Raw genomic sequence first — 11425 nt, 5'->3', positions numbered from 1 at the left:
CAACACACTTTTAACTGTAACTCCTTTGGTGTTGCGATGTGTCCATGGGCGGCGCGGCGACAGATGGAAAGCACAGAATAGCGGGCTAGTAGGTCAAAGAGCAGGAGTAGGAATAGGGTGGTTTATAGTCAGTAAGAGTCTGACATTCCTGCCTCGCTCAAGGTAGGCGAAGTCATTGGACGATTTTCGCAACACATATCGCCAGGCGCTGTACATATAAGATTAGTTTTGAAGTATTTAAAAAAAAGCCACATAAAATTCAACATACTATATTATAATATAGAAATAACATAATTTTATCTAATAACTACTCCGTAAGCATCCACCACGGCCTTCTCGATCTCCTTGTGGACCTGGTTGACCTCCGCTTGCGTGAGGGTTCGTTCTAGATGCCGGTACACAATGCTGTAGCACAAACTGTGCTTCTTAGACTTCGGATGGACGAATTTGTCTTTGAGTTTCACCTGAAAATAAGAGATTTTGGGTTAATTTTAGATTCAGAAATATTTAAGTCCAAAAGGAGGTAATACGCGACTTCTATTTTAAAGGGTCTCGGATGCAGGGTTGAGATATAATTATTTATTTATAGATTTTGCGGATTTTGATAATTTTTATCAGCACAAAGAATGAGATTTTGGCATATAACTCATAACATAACTGGTGAAAAGTTAGATACATCTAATATGTGTGATTTTGGTATACAAAACCAAACCACTAAAAACATTACCACATTGGAACAAATAAAAATTTAACAAACCTGCTCAATAATATCGCCACCAATGTCTCTCACTAGATCATAGAAGTCATTGCTAATGAATGTGTCAATAGTATACTGAGGGGGCAGCCAGAATGACATGTCATTCGTACATTGCGGATAAGATGATACAGGCTTATACGTAATACTAGCATTCAAATCCACATTCTCAAACTGAGTCAAGAACCCAGAATCTGTACTCCACATTAACCTTATATCTGGGATTTTGTACAACGCCATTGCCAGTCTCTCCAATCCAAGTCCGAAGGCATACGCTATAGTGTTTGACGGTCCTGCGCTCACTAGGATCTCGTTCCTCACTATACCGCAGCCTAAGACCTCCATCCAATCGTTTTCGTAGAATATTTCTAGCTCCCACGATGGGTGGGTGAAAGGAAAGTATGCATCAACCCATCTGTACTTGATATTGTGGCCGAATAGAGCCTGTGTTAGACCAATGAGATGTGATTTCAATTGTGTCTCCATTAGTTTCGTAGCTTCTAAAGTATGGCAGCTCTGTTTCATCGGATCATTTATGTGGTTGGCATTTGGGTTAGTCTTATCAAATGTTGGCTCAAATATTTGTAATTCTGGTTTGTCCGGAAACAATTCCTCTCTGCGTTGTGAACGGACTGCGTCTACCTGGAATTAAGATGATTGCCTTTTAGAAATAATATGACTCAGACTGTTTTATGTAATATCAGTAACTATTCTTAATAAAATGAACAGGTACCAGAAATTCAAGTAAACAATACATTGTCAATAAAAAAAAAGGTCCGCCCCTAAGGCTAACCACTGACCAAATTCATCAATGTTAAAGAGAGTCTAAAAGTATTTAGTCTGACATTAAATATCAAGTTGTCTACCTGATGGAACACAGGAAAATGTGTGGAGTCAATTTCATCCCTCCGGTACACATCTCCTATCATCAGGAAGTTGTCCAGCCCAGACCGGAGCAGCTCACTTTGGTGTGCAGTCATGTGAGCCCTCAGGAGAGTATCTCTGTTTATGTAATAGCAGTCAGACTTCGCCCTGCTAGGATGGTCAGCAGGAATCAACAAATCTTCAAAGTTTTGCTTCGTAGTCACTATTGGCGGTAAGTTGTCGTAAACACTAAATGCTGGGTGACCTCTGTGAGTAAACGAAGAGTAGAAATAATTCACAATCCTCTGCCGCACTATCGATAGAGGGTTATTTTTCTGCAAGTGCAGGTTCTTGCCCAAATACGATATTATTTTAGGCGTAACATTTGTATAATCGTCGGCCACGAATTCTTTCCCTTTTATTTGCACTGACGCTACAGATTTGGCTGCAGTGCTGAATTTATATTTTGATAAAACAGTTGAAATTATCCGGTTTGTTTTTATAAATATTCTCGTCATTATTGCCGTTTAATTCTTCCAGGATATAATAGAAAATAAGCAAATCGTACTTTTGATTACATTCGTTAATAATTATTTATTTATTGCACTTATTTATTATTTTTCTAAAGGAAAATAAGAAATATTTTCTAATTTTGTTCACGTTCCTAGTAACGTTCCAGTACAACCAACATTTCCAAGCGACTAAATAAAGCTTAAAGTTATGTCATCTTCCTTTTTCCAATAAGGTTAAAAAGAGATAACACATATAAAATGACACTTTTAGCATCAGCATCTAGAGGCTCGAAACGCAACCAATGACATTATGTATGGTGTTTGTGAAGCATGATTGAACAGATATTTTAAGAGAAAAAATAAAATTGACTGTGATGATATTCAAGACGGAATATATTTTTGGCTTATCATTTACATAACCTTTCCAAATAGGAAAAGAATAATAAATATTGAAATCCCTTTTAACGTATAAACAATATAAATATTTTTCTTTTGTTTAAGATACCCAGTTCTTATCATGTCATGTCAATGTCATTTAACATAACCTATAATTTGATCTGGTTGGTTCCTGAAATCCTGATTACGTGCTTTGAAAAGCAAGAATTTTATTAATATTGACATAAAAGAGTATTTAAAAAGTACTGAATCTCAATAATTAATGATTGGCACCCTATAAACAAGATGTTTCGTAATCGGCTTTTGCAAATCGCGCAACTAAGTGCTGTTGGACTGACCGGATTTTATATCGGACAAAATAAAGACAAATTCAGTAATTATAATAATGAGGATTCTATTGTTATTGATGGGAAACGGTTAAGGAGTATGCCTGGGCTTCCTGTGTTTGGTACGGTGTCGGCTGCTACTCCATATACAGATTCAGGAAGCAGTAAAGATCGGGTAAGATTTTTGACGATGTGTAGCCATAACCTGCGGGTTTTTAAATGTTGTAATAAATTACACGACGAATTACGTCCATTATTATTTATATAACAAGCAGACTGCCATCAAATTATCACAAAATATCTCAGTAGTTTTGTATACAAATTTTCCCAGAACTAAAGCACTTATTAAAATTTCCAGGTATCACAAATAATGAAGTTTGGCTTCCCTAGTCTGGACAACATCAGATCGTATGATGACTTCATATTATCATATGATCGCCGCAATAGAGTGCCAAATTGGGTGTTTGAACACATTACTGCAGAACACATAGCTAAGAACGATCAGGTTGATAGAAGTAAATGTGAATTCAGACCTGATGAGAGTATACATCCATTTTTCAGGTAAGAATCAGGCTTAATATAGCTAGTCTAGACTCAAATAAAATTGGAGTGTATGTTTTCTCTTTGAATTAAAATAACAATTTTTTACTACATGCATATGAATATACATATTATGATACATACAACAAAATAATATTTTTGTCTATTTATCTGTCTGTTGGTCCTGGTTAATCTCAGAAATAGCTGGACCGATTATAACAGGACTTTTATTGGCATGTAGGTGATGTATTAAGAAGTAACTCAGGCTAGTTTTATTATTCACAAGTCCGTTATCCATCTGAGGAAAGCCGTGGGCTAGTTCTATTTTCGGTTTCGTAAAACATGCACCATGACATACAACCTAATACCTAATGCTGGTTTCCAGATCACAGAACTCAGATTACAAAGGGTCCGGGTTCGACCGCGGGCACATGGCGGCGGCCGGCAACCACAGACTATCACAGAAACATGTCGACCAAACATTCTTCCTCACTAACATGGCACCACAGGTACGAGACAAATCTAATACAGTACTCTTAGTACGAGTTTGCTTTACGTTTAAAATAATCGAAAAGAGACTGCGTTCGGCGCTCTGATTCACCAGCTCGAATAAACCAACCAAATATAAAGCAAACTCATACTAAGGGTACTGTTCCATTATTTATTACTAGCTTCTGTCAGCGGCTTCGCCCGCGGTTCCGTGGGATAAAAAGTCTCCTATGTGTTATTCCAGACCATAATCTAGCCCTGTTCCAAATGTCATCAAGATCCCTTAAGGTAATTTGACGTGATTAAGTAACAATCTTACACACAAAACATTCGCATTTATAATATTAGTACAATATTTAAAGTTGTTAGTCTCTATAATAATGAAGAACATCAGGAATTGGTAAGAATTTCTGAATTATTAATAGATTATTAACTTTATTACAGAAACGTAGTAAAGTTGAAAATCTAAAATAAAATTTTGCAACTGAATTTAGTTGTTGTTCGTTTCTATAGCACAATAGCATAAATATTATGATTCGTACCTACATACAGAAAACTCCTATTTTCAGGTAGGAGAAGGCTTCAACAGACACGCGTGGAATACCTTAGAGAAACATGTGCGCAAACTGACCAAAGTCTACAGCAATGTGTACTGCTGCACGGGCCCACTGTATCTACCTAGGTAACCATTTATAATAACTATCGTAAGACATACTAAATTAATTAAAAATCACGCTTTACTCTACTAAATTGTAAAACAAGCAACTACTACTAGAGCTAGAACAAGTAGTTTTTCTCCATAAATTTACGTGAATAAACCATGATTTTTAGTTAATTTACCTAGGTAACTTTTTAATATTTATTCACAAAGCCAGTAATGCACTAGTAACTGCTCTAGTGTGTCACACAACACAAATAATTGCTCCATGTTGGAATCCATTCCGCGAAAATGCACTTCGGCTGGTTGCCCAACCACTGTACTGTGCAATCAGTCTATTAATTGTACCAAAGTGCACCAAGAAACAAGTCTCAACTGAAAAAACAAGCAATAAAAAGTTCTTAATATTTCCAGGAGAGAATCGGATGGTAAATCGTATATTCGTTATCAAGTGATTGGCGCGAACACAGTGGCTGTGCCTACCCACTTCTATAAGGTGGTCGTAGGGGAGGCGAAGGATGGCACCTTAGACATGGAAGCGTATGTCATGCCCAACCAGAAGATACCTGATGAAACACCTGTGTCTGCTTTCATGGTGAGTTATATGTATGTGGTGGAAGCTAGGTCTTAGGAGCAGTTGATGAAGCTCTCTAGTTCACATTTTAAATGTTGCCCTACACTAACATTTTCTTCTGTGTCGTGGGTGCGTTTACAAATATACAAGTTCACATATAAATGACATCCAGACCCGAAACAATAATTTGTGGATATGGAGAGTTGTTCCGTGCGGAAAAAACAATCGCAGTTTCATCTTTTGTCTGTTTCCGAATTTTAAAACTTTTTTTGTTTATAAATAAAGGGAAAGTAGCTTGAAGTATGTTAAATACGTTTTCTTGTGATTTTTCTACATTTTAAAAAGGTATCTTTGTAGAAGGCTTAGTACGAGTTTGGTTTACATTTAATGTGAGCACGTTTAGCGCTCCGATTGGCACGAATGAATTAACCAATCAGAGCGCCAAACGCGCTCTCGTTTCGATTTCGTTAAACGATAAACCAAACTCGTACTAAAGCCAGTTATCAGAAAAATCAACACTGCCCTGTGACTTTTCCGGAGTTTTATAACTTTAGTACTTATAAATATTTTAAGACGTAATGTATCTTTTGTTTTGTCACAGGTACCACCGGAGTCAATCGAGAAAGCCGCAGGACTCTTGTTCTTTGACAAGATTCACAGAAGTAAACTCAATAAAATAAATGGCAAAAAGGTATAAACTATACCTCTGTTAGTAAATATTAGTTCCTATATTTTTATATCACATAACCCGTGGGCGTCCACTGCTGGACTATGGGCCTTCACAAAAGAGCGTTATGCCATAATCTCCATGATTGGCAGGCGGATTGGAGATCGCAGTTTAAAAGAACCAGGTTTATTAGAGATTGCTGGACCCTGATGTGTGTTAAAATGAAATATGTAATCCCTTAGTCGGCTGTTATCATACCCACTGGAAGAAGGGGGTGAGAAATGTATTATACTCTCCTGTGCTACAAGGTGGATATTTTTATATTAATTTTAAATGAATTTTAGATCTATTGTATTGAAAGTAGTTTGTGTAAATAAGTTTTAGTCTTAATCTTATATTGTTGTGTAAATAAATTTTATTATAATTGTTTTAACATGGTTTTTCAATTATTTTTGTTAGAATATATGTATAACCTAAGCTGATTAGAATATACTAGTCTAATTCCCGTTCAAAATGCGTGGGTACAGCCATTTTAGAAGATAAGCCAGAACTTTGTTCTTAGTACAGACAAAAGAGATTAGCCAGGATAAACTATTTTGATGAAATATTTCGCATATATATTCATACGCTTGAAGTAAAAAGCGGGTTATTTCAATATTAAATAACAGACACTCCAATTTTACCTAGACTAGATGAGCGAATCTAATCTTTTTGGGTCTCGGGTTAGATTCCCGGTCAAAAAATAAGATTATTGAGAGTTTCCGGCGATTCATTAGTTTCTATTTATTTAATAGAATATGTGTAAGGGAAATATATGATAAAAAACAAGTGGTATGTATAAAACGTGTGTATATTATTTAGTAACATGACAGTACTGCCATCATCATTATATATAGAGTTGACATATAGTTGAATCTAATCGTCGTCCTCGTCTGACGCTCCGTTCTGCTGGGGCTCATCGTCCATGCGTACGTCGCCCATACCTGGAATTGTACTGAGAGAAATTATATCAAAGAGAAAGTACTTTGTATAAAACGTTTATATTATTTAGTAACATGACAGTACTGCCATCATCAAGTATAGAGTTGACATATAGTTGAATCTTTCGTCTGTCTGACGCTCAGCTTAGCTCAACGTCCATACGTACGTCGCCCATACTTGCAATTGGCAGTTGGAAAGTTTCATTTATTTAGTTAATCAAAGATGATAAAAAGTGGGTGTACATTGTACAATTACATGCCATAATGTAGCAGCGCGACAATGGCCGCGTCGTGTGTCGCGGAATGCTGCTCATGAATATGAGCCTCTAGCATGGCTTGAAACTAGTCGATTTCCTCGTCAAACAATTACGTGAGTAAGCCGATAACATAATAATTAATTTAGTATGTCTCACGAAAGTAATAATAAAAATACATATCAGTTTTGGACTTATGCAGTAACTAAACTTATAAAGTTATCACACATTAACAGCCTTTATGTAGATTGTGGCTACTGCTGAGCAATGAGTTCTTATCACACAGAAAAGGTATGAGCTATAATCTCCATCACCACGCTTGCTGAACGTAGGTTGTCGCTTTCAAACTTACTATTGGAAATAAAAAGTACAAGTTTTCCCTCGACGTCTGTTTTCCTTTACAAATATTATTATTTTTTGTCGATAAAATTAGATTTAGTACTCAGCCTTAACGGGTTAGAAGTCCCACCCCTATCACATTGTATATCACCATTGCACCCATGCGAAGCTGGGGCGGTCGCAAGTATAGTATATAATTCAAAAAGATAAGGAGGAATACGATCATACCCTGGTCCTCGTCCTCCTCGGCGGAGTCTCCGGCGACCTCTGCGTTCTCGGCCTCGGCGCGCTCCATCTGCCGCGCGAGCTCCGCCTCGTCCGTCGCCGTCACCACCTTAGGCTGTTACACGAACAATTCAATTTTAAAATTGTTTTTTAGAGGCAGTATGTATATGAGAGAGGTGAACTATAGAAATCCAGGTATTGGGTTGAATAATATATATTTTTATGTCAACAAGTACATACAACAATAATGCATGACAGTCTACTGCTGGATTATGGACCTCTGTTACATGAGAGGAAATACCATAGTCTCCAGGTTAGCAGTTAGGTTGGAAACAGAGTTTAAAATGTTTAGATTTATCAGAGTGCTGCTGTCTATGTCGAATGTGTAGGCCCTAGAAGACTCTTACGACGTCCGCACGAATCTAATAATCTTTATTCAGAAATGTTAATGGATACAAAAGTGTGTACAGCAGGGGTGGTGGCCAACATATTTTACTGTCATCAGATTTACGGTGTATTTCGTTAGGTTTAGGTTGACTTACCGCCATTTGCACGTTGAAGACGCCGCCAGCAGCGTCAATGGTTTCTTTAATTTTATCGATGGCGTCCTGCAGCGCTTTGAGACCGTCCGCCTTCTCCGGCGTCGATGTGGTCATTACTGTAATAATGTAATTGTTGATATTAGTAATTAATCTATAGAAAAATAATAATTTGCGTCATTAACACCATTAGAAAATTAAACATCAAAACATTATTTTAGGATCTAAAAATAATGTAAAATGCGTCCAGCGTATCATTGGTCGCACCAACGTATCATTGGTTGAGTGTGAACGGGCAGTTGTTTTTCTACATTTATCTGTTCTGTCGTTACGCGACCGATAATACAATATACCACGATGCCTGTTCCGTCAAATATGAACCGACACTTACACTTGGGAAAAAGCAAATAGCTTCATTAAACTAACAGATAAACAAAGAATTATCATTAAAACATTTTAAGTTTCCATTGTTATGGGAGCAAATATTTCGACTTCTTGGAAGATCCATCAATAACATTTATTCTAATACTTTCATGCAGAATCGATAACTAATTAAACTTTTAATAACAAAACCCATAGAACATAACCCTTCCTTGGCAGTTGAGTAAAAATCTTTTTATAACAAAAATATTGACAACAACATACCATACAAGGGTGGGGCAATAAGATTAATCTTGATGGGCAGGTCTACGGTGGACAGCGCTAGTCCAGCCTTCAGCGCAGCACGGACAGCGTCAATGCCTTCGTATCCATAGCACGCACACTCAATGTCCGCACGGATCTTCACTGCTTGTGACGTCAGCTTCCTCTTGATGTTGGCCAGGAGCACTTCCTTCGTCTTCTCATCTAGACCACACTCGTTTAATACTGAGGGGTCACTGTAAATAATTTAACATAAATAATATTAATATTTTTTTTGTAGCTCATTGATCAATTACTATGTTATTAAGCTTACTCATGTAACTGTTTGATGAGGAACCGTTGATTAAACCAATAACATAATAATTAATTTAGTATGTCTCACAAAAGTTATAATACAAATAAAATATTCAGTAAATAAACATTTTTATGTATGTTTTATTAAGTAACATTTTACAGATTGCCTGTATAATTAAATATAGATAAATGATCCAAGATCAAAGAAATGCAAGCAAGACATTGACAAGAAATTGTACTTAGCTTGCATAAGTAAAGAAAGCAGTAAATAAGCATTTTATAACAATAAATTACATTTACACATTAATGTAGGACTCAACAGTAATACTTACACAGCAGCCTGCTTAAAGAAATCGTAAGCCGAAGCCTTCTTCTTGTACTTCTCCTCGAAGAGCCAAGCCGTCCTCTTGTAAAGCTCCTCCAATTGTTCCGAGCTCTCGTAGTGAAGGAGTTCGGCAACGTGACGCAGGATGGAGTTCACTGCTTTAGCTTTAGCATACCTCTCTGTACATTTGTCTATGTCTTCTGCGGATACACGACGTTTTGACAAGTCTATGTAACCTGGGAACGGAGAAATAATGTTAGGTATACTTATTTATAGATAAACGTAAATAGTATGTACAGTTCTCTAATATACATGTAAAGTAGAAATATTATTTTTTAACAGGTGCTGGGCTTAGAAACCTTATAGCTTTATTTGAGAATTCTTTGATTAACAGACTGGTAGTTTCAAATTGAATATTTAGCAAGAAAATTAAATTTTGTGTATTGATATCTTGAATGTAGTAGACTTTTGGTCAGTGGGTATCCTTAGGGGCGAAGTTTGAGCAACTTATGTATGTTAAAGTAACGCCGCTAACACATAGTTGAGTAAACTTGTATGCAACTTTGCAGTTTATTACTAAGTTGTAAGATACCTTTATAAATGTACTAACCTTTTTCTTTGTCAACTCTGATTACAACGACAGGCTCAGTCTTGCCAACTCTGATCAATTTGTTGATGGATCTGATACGACGCCTCGACAACTCGGACAGCAAGATCATGCCCTCAATGTTGTTGTATTCGAGCAGGTGGACGTACGCGCCCATCTCCGCGATACTCCTCACGTTCACCATAACCACATCTTCCACCTCCGGATACTTTTCTTGGTAAAATCGACACGAAAGAGGCATCTGAAACGATTTTATAATTCATAACCTATACCATATAAATTTCTCGACATTCTATCAAAATGAAACCCTCGCTAGGCTTATTTTACTACCTTGTGTGTGTTTTATTCGTTATTTATTTATAAATTTTAGAAAATAACTAAAATAATGATGAAATACACCACTTGTTCACGTTGACGACAGAAGACAACTTTCACGTTCCGTTTTGACAAGGTGAAAACGTTACGTTACTTTGTTTAGTTTACAGAATCTTGCTGTTTAAAACAATTTTATTCAAAACAAATTATATACTATTTTAACTTTTGTATTTGTTTAAAAGCTACTTAAGAATTATAGTACTTTTTTGTATTAAATATTAATTTATTGATTATAAAATTATGTTAATGTCAAGACATTGCAGTGCGTTCAGGTGTAATGGAACGTCTTAAAATGTTGCTATAGAAAAAATACAAAAACGAGGTTTGACATCAAATAGGTGAAATGAATTTACACCTTTTTGCTAGTTTTTGTAATGGCTATCATTAAAATTTGAGATGCCATTAATTTATACTCTTTTATTTTTTGTTCTTTTGTTGTTTTTGGCATCTTTCGTATTTTTTCACGAAAAACAGCCTGTCCCATTTTTATCTTACCGTAATAGTTGCAACAAAACTTTTTACTGAATTTCTTTGTCATTATTTTCAGCAAAATTAATTTATCTGAAAATAAAATGATTCCCGATTTCTTATGGTAAATGATTTTCTTCAGATAAAACTACTATCATTTTTTCCCCATGCCGAAATAAAAGCTGAAGCTCATTTTAGATATTATAGCAGCCGATGCCCAACCACTGCATCAAATGTGCAGTTAGTAAGTACAGCATATTATGCACATAGTAACAACCATTAAGACGTTTCTAATGATTTGTTAGCAACATTTATTTAATGTTTAATTAAACACGGGTTGCGAGCGTTTATCTTTCTGCCCATTAAAGCCTATTAACGAATGAAATCTATCGCATTCCTTGTCGGCAATGCACCACAAATGTTCCAGGAAGATGGCCTATTTAAAAGCTTGCAAGAGCCTTGACAATGTGTTTTTATAGCAATTTAGAAAATGAACATGATTTCTGTCATTCTTTCAATTTATAAAAATCTTCCGGGGTCTTAGATGTGAGCTATAAGATATCTTACAAGGATTTAGAGCTAATTTCGTAAAATAAT

General features: G+C 36.1%; 3 protein-coding genes across 3 annotated transcripts; 1 reads left to right on the top strand and 2 right to left on the bottom strand.

Annotated features, from left to right (window-relative positions):
* Nucleotides 1–253: 253 nt before the first annotated feature.
* On the bottom strand, nt 254–2315 carry LOC126911198 (probable phenylalanine--tRNA ligase, mitochondrial). The gene is made up of 3 exons (XM_050696617.1): nt 1621–2315; nt 758–1396; nt 254–464 (listed from the first exon to the last, which is right to left on the bottom strand). The coding sequence occupies exons 1-3, from the start codon at nt 2134–2136 to the stop codon at nt 297–299; spliced, it is 1323 nt and encodes a 440-aa protein (XP_050552574.1). The 5' UTR covers nt 2137–2315; the 3' UTR covers nt 254–296.
* A 343-nt stretch (nt 2316–2658) lies between these two features.
* On the top strand, nt 2659–6213 carry LOC126911199 (endonuclease G, mitochondrial). The gene is made up of 6 exons (XM_050696618.1): nt 2659–3027; nt 3211–3413; nt 3778–3901; nt 4451–4563; nt 4954–5134; nt 5715–6213. Exons 1-6 carry the CDS (start codon nt 2812–2814, stop codon nt 5808–5810), a joined length of 933 nt encoding a protein of 310 aa, XP_050552575.1. The 5' UTR covers nt 2659–2811; the 3' UTR covers nt 5811–6213.
* A 399-nt stretch (nt 6214–6612) lies between these two features.
* LOC118277519 (eukaryotic translation initiation factor 2 subunit 1) lies at nt 6613–10481 on the bottom strand. Its single transcript, XM_035596349.2, has 7 exons — nt 10316–10481; nt 9989–10226; nt 9386–9614; nt 8763–8995; nt 8121–8236; nt 7582–7693; nt 6613–6763 (listed from the first exon to the last, which is right to left on the bottom strand). Exons 2-7 carry the CDS (start codon nt 10224–10226, stop codon nt 6696–6698), a joined length of 996 nt encoding a protein of 331 aa, XP_035452242.1. The 5' UTR covers nt 10316–10481; the 3' UTR covers nt 6613–6695.
* Between the last annotated feature and the right edge of the window lie 944 nt (nt 10482–11425).

This window comes from Spodoptera frugiperda, chromosome 10 (assembly GCF_023101765.2).
Source record: "Spodoptera frugiperda isolate SF20-4 chromosome 10, AGI-APGP_CSIRO_Sfru_2.0, whole genome shotgun sequence".
Taxonomy (NCBI): domain Eukaryota; kingdom Metazoa; phylum Arthropoda; class Insecta; order Lepidoptera; family Noctuidae; genus Spodoptera; species Spodoptera frugiperda.
The sequence above is the reverse complement of the archived record's forward strand: the minus strand, read 5'-3'. Positions and strand labels throughout refer to the sequence as shown.